Source organism: Rhinatrema bivittatum, chromosome 19, assembly GCF_901001135.1.
Source record: "Rhinatrema bivittatum chromosome 19, aRhiBiv1.1, whole genome shotgun sequence".
NCBI lineage: Eukaryota > Metazoa > Chordata > Amphibia > Gymnophiona > Rhinatrematidae > Rhinatrema > Rhinatrema bivittatum.
The window spans coordinates 15,456,423-15,474,447 of record NC_042633.1 but is presented as its reverse complement, the minus strand read 5'-3'; the positions used below and the strand labels follow the sequence as shown (position 1 = coordinate 15,474,447).

Sequence of the window (18,025 nt, the reverse complement as noted above, 5' to 3'; positions counted from 1 at the left end):
GCGACAGGAAAAATAGTGGAAAGTGTTTTAAATATCAAAATCACAGAACATATAGAAAGACATGGTTTAATGGAACAAAGTCAGCATGGCTTTACCCAAGGCAAGTCTTGCCTCACAAATCTGCTTCACTTTTTTGAAGGAGTTAATAAACATGTGGATAAAGGTGAACCGGTAGATATAGTATACTTGGATTTTCAGAAGGCGTTTGACAAAGTTCCTCATGAGAGGCTTCTAGGAAAAGTAAAAAGTCATGGGATAGGTGGCGATGTCCTTTCGTGGATTACAAACTGGCTAAAAGACAGGAAACAGAGAGTAGGATTAAATGGACAATTTTCTCATTTGAAAAGGGTAAAAAGTGGAGTGCCTCAGGGATCTGTACTTGGACCCATGCTTTCCAATATATTTATAAATGATCTGGAAAGGAATACGACGAGTGAGATAATCAAATTTGCAGATGATACAAAATTATTCAGAGTAGTTAAATCACAAGCAGATTGTGATAAATTGCAGGAAGACCTTGTGAGACAGGAAAATTGGGCATCCAAATGGCAGATGAAATTGAATGTGGATAAGTGCAAGGTGATGCATATTGGGAAAAATAACCCTTGCTATAATTACACAATGTTGGGTTCCATATTAGGTGCTACAACCCAAGAAAGAGATCTAGGTGTCATAGTGGATAACACATTGAAATCGTCGGCTCAGTGTGCTGCGGCAGTCAAAAAAGCAAACAGAATGTTGGGAATTATTAGAAAGGGAATGGTGAATAAAACGGAAAATGTCATAATGCCTCTGTATCGCTCCATGGTGAGACCGCACCTTGAATACTGTGTACAATTCTGGTTGCTGCATCTCAAAGATATAGTTGCGATGGAGAAAGTACAGAGAAGGGCGACCAAAATGATAAAGGGGATGGAACAGCTCCCCTATGAGGAAAGACTAAAGAGGTTAGGACTGTTCAGCTTGGAGAAGAGACGACTGAGGGGGGATATGATAGAGGTGTTTAAAATCATGAGAGGTCTAGAACGAGTAAATGTGAATCGGACAAGGGGGCACTCCATGAAGTTAGCATGTAGCACATTTAAAACTAATTGAAAAAAGTTCTTTTTCAATCAACGCACAATTAAACTCTGGAATTTGTTGCCAGGGGATGTGGTTAGTGCAGTTAGTGTAGCTGGGTTTAAAAAAGGTTTGGATAAGTTCTTGGAGAAGTCCATTACTTGCTATTAATCAAGTTGACTTAGAAAGTAGCCACTGCTATTACTACCATCAGTAGCATGGGTTATACTTAGTTTTTGGGTAGTTGCCAGGTACTTATGGCCTGGATTGGCCACTGTTGGAAACAGGATGCTGGGCTTGATGGACCCTTGGTCTGACCCACTATGGCATGTTCTTAAGAAAATGAAGGAACAGTGAACTAAAAGATATTTGCAACTTGCAGACAACAAGCCAGGTAAAGGACAGAGGATTACACAACTAAGACTACCTAATGAAGCTTTACTTTAACTAGCCAGTGACCTGGCAGTTCAGTATCAGCCTGTACATGGGATGTGACATAGAGATGTGATGAGGTCCAGACTGCAGGTCTGATCAAATGGACGCCAGTCCAGGCTAAAGAATTTTTAGCAAATTCCTAGCCAGCTCAGCTTGGGCCAAGTCTGTAACACCAATTATATAGGCCAGGACGCGGGCTCCCTAACCATGAAAACTGCCTGACAATAAGTAACATACTCAAGGTTAACGTTGATGTTACTCTAGCAAAAACTGTAACAGGTAGTCCAAGTTTTATTATGCCCTTTCAGTCCTGGCAGACGCATAAACTGCAAAACGCTACAGCAGTCCGGATGTCCCCTGCATCTTTAAGGTATGGGTTCGCAGTGGGAACGTGAAGGGTTCTGGAGCAGACAAGGGATGACAGCAGCACAGAGCCCCCCTTTCATCACGGGGCTCAAGGCCAGGAGCATGGCTATATATATGAGTCAGGGCAACAAGGAGAGTGGAGGAAAGCACACCGGGGAGTGAGAGCAGGACTGGAAGCAGAGCATGGACACCACTCCTGCCCAATTCAGGTCCTCCCTCCATTTCCAGGCCCTCCCTTTTACCTACTCCCAGATCCCCTTCTCCAGTCTCTCTCTTCTTTCCCTATCTGCAAGGTCCCCCCTCCTCTCACCGAGATCCAAGATCCCTTTTGCCCCTACCCGAAAAGAAGAAACTGAATTCAACACACAAGCCAACTACTTTTATTTTTAGAACGTAAAAGAAAATTAACATTGCAAACGCACGCAAAGGTGATGCAAACTTCCCGAAACGCTGTGGCCGAATCTTCCCCTCACCGCAGAATCTACCCCGTGCTGCCGCAGGAATCTGGGGGGGGAGGTGGGCACATGGCCAGAGAGGAGAAGGTTTCTCAGGCTGCCGGGGGGGGGGGGGGGCTAGAAGAAGCAGGGGAGCAGAGCAGCAGATCTTCAGCCCCCCCCCTGCACCAAGAGGAGGAACGGCAGCAGCGGCGGCAGCAGCATTGCTTTTCAGTCCCTACAGGACCCCACTGGACAGAGAAGCGGCCCGTGTCAGCCCCAACGGGAGGGGGAAGGCGACACTGGGAGGAGCTACGCCTGTCTTCAGCCTCCCCCCCCCCCCCACCCAACTACAGCAGCGCAAGGTGGAAAACCTTTGGTGCTACCTGCCCGCCGCCCCCCTGCAGGAATTCAGACCCGCACGGCGGCAGGTCTCGAGCCCAACAGGCGCCACGGGAAGCTAGGAAAGGAGCCAGGCCGCCAGTCATTCAGGCCGGGACCCAGAAGACAGGCCTTCGGCCCCCCACAGACCACGTGGGGGGGAGCACTGTAGCGGCCCTTCTCCAGCCCCGTGGCTGTCAGGATTTGCCGTCTCCCTCCCAAGCCCTGCTCCTTTCGTCTCCCATGTGCCGCGCCCAGATCTTTGCCACTTAGGCACAGGCCTCGTGGGCCTGCTGTGCGTCTATTGGCTGGCTCTGGGGCTTTGATTTTCGTTGGCTTCTTTGTCACATTTTTTAATCCCAAATCACTGACCTTCCTTCTGCTTTCAGAGTCCTTCTCCTGTCTTTCTTGAAGTTTCTTGCCCTGCCTATAAGAACATTTCCTTCCTTGTCTTTCTCCCTGGTTTCACCCTACAATTCTGGGACTTGTAACGTGATGAATGGTGGAAGGCCGCGCCGTTTGTCTAGCTCTTTTGTACAAAAACAGGTTTCTTTCGCGATTTCCCCCATCTCTAGTTCCTCACCTTCCGAACTGCTGCTGGCACCTCTCCGCCGTTTCTTAACTTTTCCTCTCGTACTGTGGCACTTTGCCTCCTCCGGTCCATTCTGGCTGGTGGAGGCAAGGGTCAGCTCAGGGCCAGTGACCACGACTCCTTTCTTCAGAGCTGCCGATGATAGTTTCAGGGCCTGTAGGTCGTGAATTCCTAACATCATCTTCACCTCGCTCTTTTTTTTTTTCTTTTCTTTTTAGTGATCGACGACAACAGAGAAAGAATAGGGAGAACAACATCGGGCGGGTGTATATTGTTCCCAGAAGGGGAGGTCACAGTTGTTGTATTGAAAAAAAAACAACTTTGCCAAGCAACCCCTGCCCTTCCCCCTGAGACTCTGGGGGACAGCCGTCTGAGCCAAAAACATTACCAATAGCCCCTGCCAGTGCCGTTCGGCAGCGATTGCATCCCAATTAATACAGACCATATGTGCACACAAGGTAACCTGTGATCCATTTCCAAGCATTGCTTCCCTCCCGCCTCCCCCAGGGGGCGCAGGGAAGAGCTTAAAGAAACTCAAAATACAGGATCTCAATACTACAATCTCTAAAATCAAATCACAATTCTTAATCCTAACCCTGGGCATTTTCGCTATACGCTACGGGCTAGAAACACAGCAATTCTAACAAAGAATGAACACAGAGAAATTCCACTTTTGTCCGATATCCTTTTGATTACAGAGAGAATTTAAGGGGTGGGGGCCTTCGGGAAAACTCCCCCCCCCCCAAGTAAACCATTCCCAGGAAAGTAGATCTGGGGAGTTTCGCTTTGCTGATAGTCATCAGAAAACCTGTGCATGCATCAAACTCTCACACATGGGACATGACTAACAGCAGCAGCCGAGGAATCACCACATGGATAGAGATTAAAAAAAAAAAAAAAAAAAAAGGAAGGACGACATGTAACCATGATACTCCTTATTGCCAAAATGTAAAAATATAAAAAAGATATAGAGTCTCTTATCTAAAAATAGAAGGATGACATGTCCGTCAGTTTTGCAGTGTGCAAGAGTTACGTGATACCGAACAGGCAGTGTTCTACCGGGCCCTTCCAGCTGGTTTCCACACTCTTGTTCCAGACTAGGGTCACCGTTCCATTAGAGAGAAGCTGCTCCTGCACAGGGCAAGGATCTTTGCCATTGAGAATTGGCGGGATGCACTACCAAGGTTCTCTTTTCCAAGTGAACTGCTGTCTACAATCAGGACAAGCAAGTGGTTTCTCTCGTGAGTGACCCCCCCCCCCTCCCTTTTAATACAGTGAAAGATGCGATCCTTATGGAAAACATTTTTTTTCCCCCCCACATTCAGTGCATTTACGTGGCTTCTCACAGGGCAGCATCTCCAAATGGGGTAGATGTGCTTAACCACAATAGGAACAGATCTCGCTCGTGAGGCAAGGTACGATGGGTCAGTTTTAATCTCTCAAATTTACTGGTAGTGCTTGACTTAATATGTGCTTTGTGCCAAAGAGAGCTTCCTATACAAGTAACATATCAAGGTGCATCTGGATGTCCTTCTTAATTGGGCTAATGATGCCCAAATGAAACTAGGACAATTTCTGTATCTTTTCATGATCTCTGATTGCATTTCATGGTGCCTGATGAGCTTCTATTTCTCTCCATACATGGTAACAGAATAATCACTTGGTGCTTACACTTCTACTAGTTAATAACATTTCTAAGTTTTCCTCCTTTACCGTTGGCCAGTTTTCTGGAATCAAGCTTTTTATCTGTGGGTTTGGGAATTTCTCATGTGATTATTAATTACGTGGTTCATGACACCTAAACTCAAGTCGTGATTCCTGGCAAGCTTTTATCACACTTGGAACATCTGAACAGTTCCTGAGCTATGTGGTTCCTCTCAAGTGTTCTTCGATTGTATAATTGAACTTTTATCACACTCTGAACATTTAAAAATGGTTTCTCTCATGCGGGTCATTTCATGTGGCCTCAGGTCGCCGATCCAATGGAAACATGTATCACTCTCAGAGCACTCAAGCTGTGTCTGTCTTGACATGGATCTTATTATGTCTTATCAGACTGGATATATAACTGAAGGATTTATCACATTCGGAACATTTAAATGGTGTCCCTATGGCATGGATCTTTTCATGTCGTCTCAGACTGGATATATAGCTGAAGCTCTCATCACATTCAGAACACTTAAATGGTTTCTTCTCCATGTGGGTCATTTCATGCTGCCTCAGATTGCCAAGCTGAATGAAACGCTTATCACATTGAGAACACTTAAATGGTTTCTCTCCAGTGTGCGTCATTTCGTGCTGCCTCAGATTGCCCATCTGAGTGAAACATTTATCACACTGAGAGCATTTATATCGTCTCTCTCGGGGAACTCCCATGTGGGTCACTTCATGTTGCCTCATATTGCGTATCTGACTGAAGCACTTATCACATTCAGAACATTTAAATGGCTTCTCTCCCCTGTGAATCATTTCATGACGCCTCAGGCTCCCCATCTGATTGAAACATTTATCACATTCAGAACATTTAAATGGCGTCCCTCTTGTGTGGATCCTTTCATGCCGCCTCAAGCTGAATATATAACTGAAGCGCTCATCACATTCAGAACATTTAAATGGTCTCTCCCCTGTGTGGGTCATTTCGTGCTGCCTTAGGTTGCGTTTCTCACTGAAGCATTTATTGCATTCATAACAATTATACGGTTTCTCGCCTCGGTGGCTTCTTTCATGTCGTCTCAGGCAGGATATATAATTGTAGCTTTTGTCACATTCAGAACAGGCAAATTTCTCTCCCAGGTGCGTTATTTCATGTTGTCTCAGGTTGCCAATTTGACTGAAACATTTCTCACATTCAGAACAGTTGAATAGTTTCTCTCCAGTGTGAACCCTTTTGTGCACTTTAAGAGTTGAACTGTACGCAAAACACTTTTCACATTCAGTACATTTATAAGGTTTGTGTTGTGTCTCATTTCTTCTGTGTAGCATATGGCTGGGCAGCTCAGGAAACCACTGTTCACATTCCACGTATGTAAAGATGTCCCCGCTTTTCTCGTTTTGTTGGCTGAATTGATCGCTTGACTCCTTGGTATACGGAACCGTGTATTCGGACATTTGCTGGTGTTCGACAGACTGAGGGTGTGCGCTGAAGCTCTTCCCACATTCGGTATACCTGAAGGATGTCTCCCTCTCCTGCAGTCTCTGAGGCTGTACGAGCTTTGAGACGTAATTGGAATTTCTCTCCCATCCCATGCAAGGGCTCGGCCTCTCTCCCTTTTGATCTCCGTCTTCAACGCGACTGCCGCCTCCTTCGCAGTCAGTCGAACGATCTGGGCCATCTCTGGGGAGGTCTCGGTGTTTCCACTCCTCCCGCCATTGTCCGTCGTACATTATCTGTATCTCGCTGCTGTTTCTGGACCCGTCCTCTGTGGGACAAAAATAAGAGAGTTTGCAGCCATAGAGAAGGAAACTTTAACCCCCATGGGATTCTTTAAAAGTCTTTGCTTGACTCAGCCTCTGTAAGACATATAACATTATTTTTTTTTATATCCAACTTGATATTTTGAAAATACACACAAAAATACAGGGGTAAATATTCAGCCGGATACACAGTCAACTAACTTAACTGGGATATTCCCGGATAAGTTCAAGTTAGCCGGATATGTGGTATCCGGCTAACTTTAGACCTGCCATCTCTATTTTTGCTAGAAGGGCAACAGCATATAACCAGAAGGAAAGAGACCATGTCCGAGGTCAACCGGCTGGGTGTATGCATCCTGTCCTCACCTCCAGTCTCTGCAGCGTTTCCCTGCACTCAGATCACAGTCACTAAACCAGAAACCTCTGGAAGTCCTTGCTGGGGACCTGGGAATCATTCGGGGCCCTGGATTCCTGGCCTTCAGCCCTGCCAGCTGAAATAAACTACTGCAGTTCATAAAGATTTCATATGACTTTGTTTTTTAATTGCTATAGCGTGAGCCTTATTACATGTAAATGGATATACTATCGCATAGTGCACAGGGAGTATTTTTTTTTTTTGCTTCTGTCTCACCTGTAACAGTCTCGATGGTCTCCTCTCCCCGCTCTGGTGGGTTGCTGACATGCAGCTCTTCCATTTTCAGGGTCTGTATTGACAGGTCAAGATTGTAATCTGGGCTGCCAGCTAGAAAAATGGAAAATACCTTCAGGTGCTTCAGGATCCGACTTAAAAAAACCCAAAACAACCCCAAAACACAACATACAAGTGAACATGCGCTCCTAATTCTCTGAATGTCCTGGCAGGAGGAGTTAAGGGCATTAGTAAGCTGAGCCAGTCTAATTCTGGATCATAGCCGTCAAAGGGCAGTAAGCGGGAGAGCTCATGTTTTGACAGGTTGGGTTGTCCCATCGTTACGTGTAATCCAAAGCAGATCACCCGCGCCGGGCGATTACTCACATGGGACTCTGGTATGTGCGTTTCCTTTTTCCTCACATTCAAGGTGCTCGGTCCTGAATTCCTCTTGCTTAATACGGATTAAAATGTCAGGTCCGATGCCGGGACAATCTGTTAAGGGGAAGGAGGATTACAATACATACAGAAACATCATAAAAGTGCCTATAAAGGCCCCTTCCATACAAGCGGTGCTCCCTGACCAAGACCTTTCCCCGTCCTGACCCAGGTACTTCCAATGGCATGGTCACCGGTAATGATGAATTATTTCGGCCACAATTATAAGGTGATCGATAAGCCCGATTCTCTTAGGGAAGGTTGGGGGGAGGTCTTCTGTAACCACTGGAAGACCCCCAGAAATGTGGCCTGTGTGCAAGTCGGCACAGAGAGCCAGCGACCGAGTCGCACAAGTGTGAAAGATACAGTCAGTGAGGGGAGTCCCTGCCCCCTAGAGCCCATAAAACAAAACCAGGAAATGAAGGTGTCCCGGAAGAATCTGATACTTGCCGGTTACGGGAGGCTGAATCTGTTCAGTCTTCTCGGATTCCGGACGGCCCAGCAAATGTGGTTCCTCCTCCTCTTTAACGCTCAGCGAGAACACGGACGTTACAATCGGGTGGCCTGGGGCGAGAAAACGCAAAGTGTCTGGAAGGGACCATTGGGGGAAGAGCTAATAATCCATCTGGAAATGGCGCCAGATATTTTCCTGTGGGCTTTGTGCATCAGTGAAAGGGACACCTTAGGGGGAGACCGTGGCTGTCCATCCAGGTGAGTGCTTACCTCAGCCTCTCCCCGCGGAGGAGCTAGTATGCATGCTTGCTTAAGGAAGATGCCGATCCAGGGTCCAGGTGACGAGAGGAAGTGGCCAGGCCACCAAGAGTGCATTCCGAGCTCCCAAAGGGAAGGGCCTCGCTAATGACCCACCTCCTGGGATCCGAAACGCCCAAACCCTCTCTGTCCATCCCCTTCACTTACCACGGATGGGGTCGGTGAGCCTGTCTTTCTGCTCCCAGTCATAGTGTTTGTTGAAATATTTCTCCTCTTTCTGTTTAATCCGGAATACAACATCAGGATTAATGATTGAATAACCTGTCAATGAAAGGAATTCGATACCCAATGAGATTCGTGAGACAACAGATTCTTTGAGTGTGCGTAAACACTTGCAAAGCTTGGTTTTTTCCCCCCACTCTAACTTATAAATAGCAGCGACAAAATATTTATGATCTTAGAAGCTGGCATAATTGGGAATTGTTTAGGAGATGGTTTTGATTTTATGTTCTATTTTTTATTCTGAATGTGTAATTTTATGTTTTGTTTTATTGTCATGTCTGTTCTTTGTTTATGTTTTTATTATGGATTTTTTCTTATCTAATTTTACTGTGCTTTTAAAAACTTCCTAGAGTCTTATGTGAAAGGCTGGTATATAACTGAAAGTAATAAATAACTAAATAAGAAATACATTTAATATCCCACCTTTCTTGTAACATCAAAGCAGCTTACAAATAATCATAAAATGCGTATGTAAAAAGGGTTTGGACCAGATTCTAGTCCAGATCCTGGTCCATAATTATCTATTAGCTAGACAGTATTGGATGTCTCCACCTCAACTTCTCAGAGTGAGCAACCTGGAATGAACTGTCCTGTTGGGATCTGCCGGACAGGGTCCAGGATGATGGGCTCAATGGACCCTTGGTCTTACCACGCAGTTCTGTCCTTAAATGTGTTCAGCGTGGCTGTCCTCACTAGAACAAGGCCTGAAACACATCTGGATCCACAAGACAGCTGCACCTCCTACCCATCTCCACTGCCAACCTGCAAACTGATGAGTGCAGGACATGCGTTTCACTCCCCAGGATTGACTTTGTGTTTCTCAGACAGGCAAATCCTCCTTCTCTTACCCTTGTGGACAGCTTTGAGCTATTGCTGTACAAAGAAGCTGGTTTGAACATATGAAAGTTTGATCTTGTCAGACAGCCCCTGCCAGTTGGATTAAGTGACTTGCTGAAGGTCACAGGATGACTGGAGGGGGAAACCAGAGTGTTCGGGTCTGCGCTCTGTCTTCTACCCACTCTCCCCCCCCCCCCCCCCTAAGCTGCCCCAGCGAGGGGGCATGGGAGAGTCTATAATGGTGACGTCCACGCTCTGATGGGTCTAAGGGCGGCAGGTGACCGGAAAGCCATCCTCACCTAGTGACATCAGGACACCATGAATCTCCTTGATGACCTTCCGGTACAGCTCCTTCTGCCATTCTCCCAGGACGTCCCACTCCGCTTCCCAGAAATAAGCAGCGACGTCGCTGAAGGTGACGGAGGCCTGAAACAGCAAAAAAGACAGTCAGCTCCTCTCCTTCCAGCATCATTATAATGTGCATATAATAAACTGTGTTATATGGTCTCTAGTGTAAAGAGAGCTCTCAGATATCCTTGCACTGTGTTGTCAGCAAGGCCTTTGCCAGAAATTTCTGGACCCAGTCAACATCAGCTTTACAGGCCGCACCCCACCCCCCTCTCCATCTTTCTCCCCCCCTCCCGCTCTCCTCCCATGAGTTTGATCTCACTCCTGATTCTGGGGGGTCGCCCCTGCTTGCTTTCCTCACCCTCCACACAGTGGGGGGGAGGGCACAGAGCTTCCCGCTCCCCTCCAGCCCACTCTCCCACCCAGGGCGGTTTGGTGGATTTTGCATGCATGCAGTAGGGTGACACCAGGACTGGATTCTTATGACATGGAGCCAGGTGGCTGTGAGGGGGGGGGGGGGGGGGGCACAGCGTCCCTTTAATCCCCAGTGCTGGGAATAGAAGAGGTCAGGAAAGAATTTTCTTACTGGGTTAGAAACCAGGGCGGACATTTCCCTTCCGGATGGCGAAGCTGCGGGGAGGGATCCCTTCTCCTGGGCAGATGCTGAGAAAGAGGAATAAGGCAGGAGCAGGCTGGGCTGATTCCTGCGGGGTCCCAGATGAAAGTCTCAGCTCCTCCCCTCCCCTCTGCAGAGTGGACGGGGGCAGATCGGGGGTGGGAGGCAGGAGTTTCTGCAGCTTTCTATTGTTTGTTGTTGTTGTTGTTGTTGTTTTTGTTTGCTCTTTCCAGACCCGCAAGGAAGAAAGAAGAGCAAGAGAGGAGCCCCCACCGCCCCGCTCCTCCTGTACGGAGCATGGGCAGAGATCCCCTTCCGGGGCAGGCCCTGTTAAGGTGGAGCGCTCCGGTGCAGAGAGTCTTTGCTCGCCCCCTTCTGCATGGCTGGCCGGGCGGGCAGCTCGCTCTGACCCGGATCCAGGAGGGAGCCGCGGGTCCTGACGGTCGGCCTTCTGCCCCCCCCCCCCCCTGAGGGAGCCCCCCATGTATCTCCGCGGCGCCACCTTAAGCAGGAGGCTGGCGCTCACCAGCGTGCCCGGCAGGAAAGGAGGGGAGGGGCTGCGGCTGTAGAACCTCGAGAGCTCGCCCCCTCCTCGCAGAAGCAGGGGCAGAAACTCCTGCCTCCCACCCCCACCCCCGATCTGCCCCCGTCCACTCTGCAGAGGGGAGGGGAGGAGCTGAGACTTCATCTGGGACCCCGCAGGAATCAGCCCAGCCTGCTCCTGCCTTATTCCTCTTTCTCAGCATCTGCCCAGGAGAAGGGATCCCTCCCCGCGGCTTCACCATCCGGAAGGGAAATGTCCGCCCTGGTTTCTAACCCAGTAAGAAAATTATTTTGCAGAAATGTGTAGCAGTGATAGGAACCTCTTTCTAATTCAGGGCACCGGGGATTACATTTACACTGTGGGACCCCCCACTCCTCCATGATCTCCCCCCCCCCCCCCCACTCCTCCACTCCACCCCATCCCAACCATTCATCTTCTCTCTCCTTTGCTCAATTCTCAGTTTCCTCCACCCGTCCTGACGCCGTCTCCACACCAAGCCGATGTCCTCAACATTTTTCCCCTCCCTCCCTCCCTCCTGCCTGGTCGAGGTCTGGTTCTCTGCCGTTCCCTTTCTTGCTCAGCAGGTAGAGCTAGGTAGAGGGGAGTGTGAGGGTGACCACCAGGACCAGGAAGGAAAGAGAGAAAGAAGGGCGAGATGGAGTGGAGAGGCGGTCCAGAGGAGACAAATTGGAGGGCGCCTGCAAAAAACTGAGGTTTACTGGACCCAGAAATTTCCGTCGCTTCCCCTGTTTTGATATATTTGAGAAAAAGAGTACACTTTACACTATAGTGATCATATAACACAGTTTATTGCACACATGTTATAATGATGCTGGAGGGAGAGGGGCTGAGCATGTCCTGTTTGCTATTCCAGGCCCCCCTCACCTTCAGCAACGTCGCTGCTTATTTCCGGGAAGCGGAGTGGGACGTCCTGGGAGAATGGCAGAAGGAGCTGTACAAGAAGGTCATCGAGGAGATTCATGGTGTCTTGATGTCATGGGGTAAAGAAGCCATGCAGACCCATCAGAGAGTGGAAGTCACTATTACACCCTTTTATTGGGACGGGTGGAAGTGGGGGACCAGATAGAGGACAGAGTGCAAGATCTGAACGCTCTGGTTTTCCCCTTCACTCACTGTGTGACCTTCAGCAAGTCACTTAACCTCCCCCCCCTAGTGGTAAATGGAGACCCTGAACCCAACTAGCAGGGGTCTTCCATAAGATAAAACTTTTAATATATTAAACCAGCTGCTTTGTACAGCCAACTGCTTAAAGCTGCCCATAGGGATAAGAGGAAGGAGGATTTGCCTCCCTCTTGAGAAACACCCAAATAATTTTGACAGCTTGTATCCCAGCTGTAAGTCACTGCTGTCTCAGACCCTGCTGGCGTGAAACACCTCTAAATCTGCGGTAAGCCACAGAAGATTCACCGGTCTTTGATGGATGATCGGTAGACAGTTTCTGCTGGCAGCCAGTTTAGGGATCTGTGGGAGGCTGATTGACTGAGAAGTTCTCCGTGGTTCCCCGGATACAGTCTGTCTGTAAAACATTGTTTTATGGCCTCTCCGCCTCAGTTGACCCATTCGTTTTTGACAAACGAACTGCTTTGTTGCTGGAACCTAAGCCCTTACAGTAAAGCGGATGGATTACTTTATTAATGTTTAATTAATACTTTTATATGATTTTCTGATCTTTGAATTTTTAATAATGTAGCCGCCAATTCTTCCCTCATATCATCCTAATTTATGTTATTGATAATTATTACACTGTATTTTTATTCTTACTTTACTGCATTTTTGTTTTATTTTGTTTTATTTCGGTTTATTTTAATTATTTTGTTTTACTCTTATTTTATCATTGAAAACCGCTTTGAACAGTATTAGTACTGGTAAAACGGTATAGAAATGTGTTAAATAAATAAATAAATAAATACTGTAAACCGGGTATTAATAGGGGCTCCCCAAAACCCATATTTCTTGTCTTCGGCTGGTAATGAATATGGCAGCAAGTGGCATTACTGGTGCGACGTGTACCACACTCACGCACACTTCGTTGAGACCCTTGGCTAGTGCGGCATATCCATTTTTAAAATTAAACAAACAAAAACCAGAGAACAGATTAGACTCTCTAAGGCTTCTGTGTGAAGAAAGTTTAAAATGTAATCATGATGTTCCTTTCATTGACAGGCTATTCAATTGTTAATCCTGATGTTGTATTCAAGATTGAACAGCGAGATGGGAAAGGCTATGACTGGGAGAACAAAACGAGTACATCACTGACCCCGCCCTTGGCACGTTAAAAGAGGATGGACGGAAAGGGTCCGGGGGTTTCAGATCCCAGGAGAGGATCAGGTGGGCTCCTTTAAAGGTAGATTTTGAAAGCGCCGTGCGCATGCCCGTAAATGCAAGTATCTCGCCGGGCACCATTTTATAACCTGCCCGTGTAGGTTCTAGTCTATATAAGGACCATTGGAAGGGGGCACTTGGATTCGGGGTGAGTTTTTGGGAGGTGGGTTGAGGTTGGGGGGGGGGGGTGGGGTGGGGGTGGTGTTTCTTTTTAATCACTTATAAGGTCAAAAATTCTTTGAGGTCAATTTTACAATGGATGCCTCTGAATGTGTCTGTAACACCACCTCCGAAAACACCCCACATCAAAGTGCCCCCTTACAGTGGTCCATATATAGAGTATCAGACTGAGTCCTATAAAGAGTCTCTCTCTCTTCCCCTCCCCCCCGATGTTCTCCTGCGCTTAACAAGGAGCGGTAGCAAAGTGGCAGGAGTAACACATGCGTGCTGGCTGAGGAAAATTAGAGGCTGCGCGTGTCTGTGCTGGCTCCGCCTCTGAAAGCCCATGCCCTGCCCCTTTTCCGTCCGCTTTTTCCGTCCGCTGCGCGCATTCCTTTCCCGGCTATTTAAAATTTGCGCAGCTCCCGCTCGGGCCACTTGTGCGCGCGTAGGTGGCCATTTTTTTTTTGCGTGTGCGAGGATTTTCAAATCGACCTTTTTCGGGAGCTCTGAATGCATTCTCGGTGCTCCGTCCACTTCCTCTTGCGTCACCCCTGGACCGTTGCCTTCCTCCTGTGAGTGCATACTAGCTCCTCCGCACTGTGGATGACCTGACGAACCTGGGCAAGAGGGGCTAAGGTCAGTGCTCACCTGGCTTGGACGGCCACGGTTCTCCTCACACCGTGTTCTTTTCACTGTTACACAAAGACCGCAGGAAAATATCTGGCGCCTTGAAATGCATTTTCTCGCACCAGGCCATCCAAGTCCATGTTCTCGCTGAGCGTTAGAGAGGAGGAGGCACCACATTTCCTGGGTCGTCCAGAATCGGAGACGACTGAACAGATGCATCCTCCCGTAACCGGCAAGTATAAGATTCTTCCAGGACACCTTCATTTCCTTGTTGATTTATAAGCTCTAGGAGGAAGGGCTCCCCTCCCCCTCACCTCCTGAGGCTTTCTGGTGCCTTCCAGTGGTTGCTGAAGATATCTCCCCCTTTCTTTAAGAGCATCTAGTTTATCAGTCACCTTATAATTGTGGTAGAAATAATTTGGGTCTTCCTCTGCACTCCGGCAGGCCATTCCCCACAAGTGGATTGCACACCTCTACCAGCAGCTGGAGACGGAGTAAAAGCAAACGACACGGCCATATAGCCCTGCCCTGACTGCCCGCCAGTATTCTCCGTCTCCAGCAGATGGTGGATATGTGCTTCCCTTTGGGGGATTGCTTGTAATTGTTTTTTGTTTTTTTTTTTTCCAAAGGTGGGCGATTTCAGGAGAAAACAAGAAGTTGGATAGCCCCGCTTGTCTCCTGAGGTGATACCGGTGGGTCCTCCCTCGAGTGCCTGAAGTCCGGTAGCCTTTTCAGGTGAGGACAAAAAACAAAATTGTTTCCTAGCGTGTAGACAGATGGACTCAGGACCAGTGGGTTTATGCTCCCCTGCCAGCAGATGGAGACGGAGCAAGCTGACGTCATGGTAAATATAAACCTACAGGGATCCCAGCCTACCAGTATTCTCCGTCTCTCTTTTTTTTTTTCTCAAATCAAATTCAAGATAACATCATAATTCAGGAGTACATTCATAAAACATTATTTATGTCTCCAAAAAAAGATCATAGATCTTTCCAACCCAGAAACAAATCTCCATAATACCAAACAATAGCTGAGGGGGGAGTTTCTATTCGCAAGAGAAATCAGACATTATTAAACCATATATTGAGAGATTACGGAGTTTACTGGAATTCCTACAACACGAAGATGATGTAATTACTCTGTCTCATTACTCCTGCGACTCTCTAAATACCTCTCCAACTGATCAGGGTCAAAATAAACTTATCTTAATCCTTGTGTTTTCATTACACATTTACAAGGGAATCTGATACTAATTTGGATCCCAAAAGTTCTGGCCTGATTTGCAAGAACGAAAAATGTTTTGCGTCTTGTCTGGGTCTCCTTAGAGACATCAGGGTCTATCCATAATTTTTCCCCTAGATATAAACACGGTCTTTTATTCAGATATAATTTTAATATAGCATCTCTTTCTTCAGATAGACAAAACTTCACCAATAAAGTTCCCCGCTTTTCTATTTGGGAGCTATAAGAAGTCTCTATTAAATCAGTTGCATTTAATGCCAGGTCTTCTTGTTGTAAATTTTCATTTACTTGTTCTTCTTCGATAAAAAGTATGCCTTTAGTATCTTTGGTAATTTGTCTGACGATAGTAACAGAATTTCTTGAAAGTAATTCTTCAGTTGTTCTTTTGGCGATGTCAGTTTACACTTTGGGACGTTCAGTATCCTTAGGTTATTATACCTAAGTGAGTTCTCTATATTTTCCATCTTTTTTTCTCCAACAAAGATTCTCCTTGGATTATAGAGGATTGTGCTTGTCTTATCTGATTCACTTCCTCATCTAACTTCACCAGATTAACTGTAGGTTTGTTTATTTCTGGAGTCCAATTATAAAGAGTTGTCTGCATTTCTTTTATATTCAAAGACAAAGTCATCAAGGCCTTTTGTGTCGACATAACTGCCTGCCAAATCAGACCCATAGTCACCACCTTAGGCTTTTCATCAAATAAAAAGGGCATAACATTTATACTTTCAGGCAGAGAAATACCTTGAGAGTCCGAAGTTCTTAGAGGCTGAGTAATCTTCGCTACTGACCCAGCTCCCATCCCGCTGGTAGCAGCTCGGTCCGCGCCGAAATCACCCTCCACTTGAGGGGAGGAGGTAAACAAATCTCCCGGTCTTTCTAGTGGCGCAGCTACTCCCGCTGTGGCTTCCCCGCTAGGGCTCAGTTCAGGCGACGCCATCCGTCCTTGTGCTGAGTCTAGCCCCACAGCGTTTTCACCGTGGCCTGGTGGATTGGGGGTTGTAGGAGCCCCGGGACTCAAGGTGGTTTCGCCCAGGAGCAGAGGTGCTTGCTCACCACCGATCTGCTCAGCGGGCCTCGCCGGGGATATTACCTCCGTCGGGGGTCGAAAGCTCGTCAGTGTTGTCTGAATCAGCACGGGTCCAGGAGGGGTCGGGGGCTCCCTCCCTCCCTCACCCGGCCTTTACGTTTGGTGTGAGGCATCTCAAAAACCTCCCCAAAATTCGCAGACCAAGGGACAAAAGAACAAAGCTATCGGAGCTTCACACACCAACGTCTCTCACAGACACCATCTTGGCCACTCCCCGATTGGTGGCTTTTTAACTTTAGTCTAGACAAAACAGAAGCCCTACCACTCCGGGATACAATAAGACCTCTGTGGGGGAGCCATTTTCCTTTCAGTTGGGCTCAGGATTCTTTCAAATATTTAGGGGTTTTGCTGCATAGAGATGTGAGTAAGGGACATGGGGTGAATTATAAACGTATGCTATTACATACTACAAATATTTTGCAAACTTGGATGGAATATCCTCTTTTATTAATGGGGCAGGTACATCTGTATCAGATGAGGATCTTTCTAAAGTGACTATATTTGTTTCAGGCAGTACCACTTTCGCTGAAAACAGGGGGGAATTTGAGGTATAGAACGACAAAAGGCAACAGTTTTATATGGCAAAAGGCAAAACCTTGTATACAGCTGGCTACGTTAATAAGGACATGGGAGCAAGGAAGACTGGGGCTAGCAAATATAAAATGCTATAACAGGGCGTGTAATTTGAGGCAGGTGGGAGACTGGATTTAAAGGGACAATGTTTTTCACTCCGGTGGAAATGGAGAGAAATTTGGTGATGCCTAAGGGTTTACGATATATTTTGCATAGGTTATGCTTGGCATTGCCGAAACATCTTCAGCAGAGTGTCCTTATCGTTTCAGTAATAAAAACCGGACAATGGTACTGTAGGAGGGCGAAGGTGGACTGTCGTATATCTCACTTTTTGCCTATAATGGGGAATGATAGGCAGGGGAGTGACTTGGTTATTTACACTTTCGAATAATAGAAGGACTAGGGGGCACTCCATGAAGTTAGCAAGTAGCACATTTAAGACTAATCGGAGAAAATTCTTTTTCACTCAACGCACAATAAAGCTCTGGAATTTGTTGCCAGAGGATGTGGTTAGTGCAGTTATTGCAGCTGGGTTCAAAAAAGGTTTGGATAAGTTCTTGGAGGAGAAGTCCATTAACGGCTATTAATCAAGTTTACTTGGGGAATAGCCACTGCTATTAATTGCATCAGTAGCATGGGATCTTCTTAGTGTTTGGGTACTTGCCAGGTTCTTGTGGCCTGGTTTGGCCTCTGGTGGAAACAGGATGCTGGGCTTGATGGACCCTTGGTCTGACCCAGCATGGCATGTTCTTATGTTCCTGGCTCTCACGCCTGAATTTTTAAAGAATGGGGGGGAATAAAAGGGGTTATTCATTAGAAAACATGTTCCGGCAGATGAGGGGCCAATATTATCCTACCCTGAGATCTGCCGGCAGTTTGACCTCTCTCTGGCGCATGATTTTT

General features: G+C 47.1%; 2 protein-coding genes across 3 annotated transcripts; one reads left to right on the top strand and one right to left on the bottom strand.

Moving 5' to 3' along the window:
• Positions 1-2,217: 2,217 nt before the first annotated feature.
• On the bottom strand, positions 2,218-10,770 carry LOC115080838 (zinc finger protein 782-like). Its single transcript, XM_029585279.1, has 7 exons — positions 10,512-10,770; positions 9,877-10,003; positions 8,666-8,779; positions 8,198-8,311; positions 7,697-7,804; positions 7,313-7,423; positions 2,218-6,686 (listed from the first exon to the last, which is right to left on the bottom strand). Exons 1-7 carry the CDS (start codon positions 10,533-10,535, stop codon positions 5,278-5,280), a joined length of 2,007 nt encoding a protein of 668 aa, XP_029441139.1. The 5' UTR covers positions 10,536-10,770; the 3' UTR covers positions 2,218-5,277.
• Positions 10,771-11,126: 356 nt separating this feature from the next.
• Positions 11,127-14,450, top strand: LOC115080839 (protein ZNF783-like). 2 transcript variants are annotated; one of them, XR_003853682.1, is made up of 4 exons: positions 11,127-11,361; positions 11,960-12,086; positions 13,270-13,434; positions 14,343-14,450. XR_003853682.1 is itself a non-coding variant. In XM_029585280.1 (3 exons), exons 1-3 carry the CDS (start codon positions 11,338-11,340, stop codon positions 13,380-13,382), a joined length of 264 nt encoding a protein of 87 aa, XP_029441140.1. In that variant the 5' UTR covers positions 11,127-11,337; the 3' UTR covers positions 13,383-13,474. The 2 variants fall into 2 exon arrangements, 1 of the variants encoding a protein (XP_029441140.1); XM_029585280.1 differs by lacking the exon at positions 14,343-14,450 and having other exon boundaries at positions 13,270-13,474.
• Positions 14,451-18,025: the final 3,575 nt, after the last annotated feature.

Coding starts and splice junctions, on each gene's coding strand:
- LOC115080838 (XM_029585279.1), bottom strand. CDS start 10,535: ATGTCCGCCCTGGTTTCTAACCCA. Junction 7,805..8,197: donor GATTCAGCCTCCCGTAACCG/GCAAGTATCAGA, acceptor TCCCCTTAACAG/ATTGTCCCGGCATCGGACCT. Junction 7,424..7,696: donor CGCACATACCAGAGTCCCAT/GTGAGTAATCGC, acceptor CCATTTTTCTAG/CTGGCAGCCCAGATTACAAT.
- LOC115080839 (XM_029585280.1), top strand. CDS start 11,338: ATGTCCGCCCTGGTTTCTAACCCA. Junction 11,362..11,959: donor CCGCCCTGGTTTCTAACCCA/GTAAGAAAATTA, acceptor TTGCTATTCCAG/GCCCCCCTCACCTTCAGCAA. Junction 12,087..13,269: donor TGGTGTCTTGATGTCATGGG/GTAAAGAAGCCA, acceptor TTTCATTGACAG/GCTATTCAATTGTTAATCCT.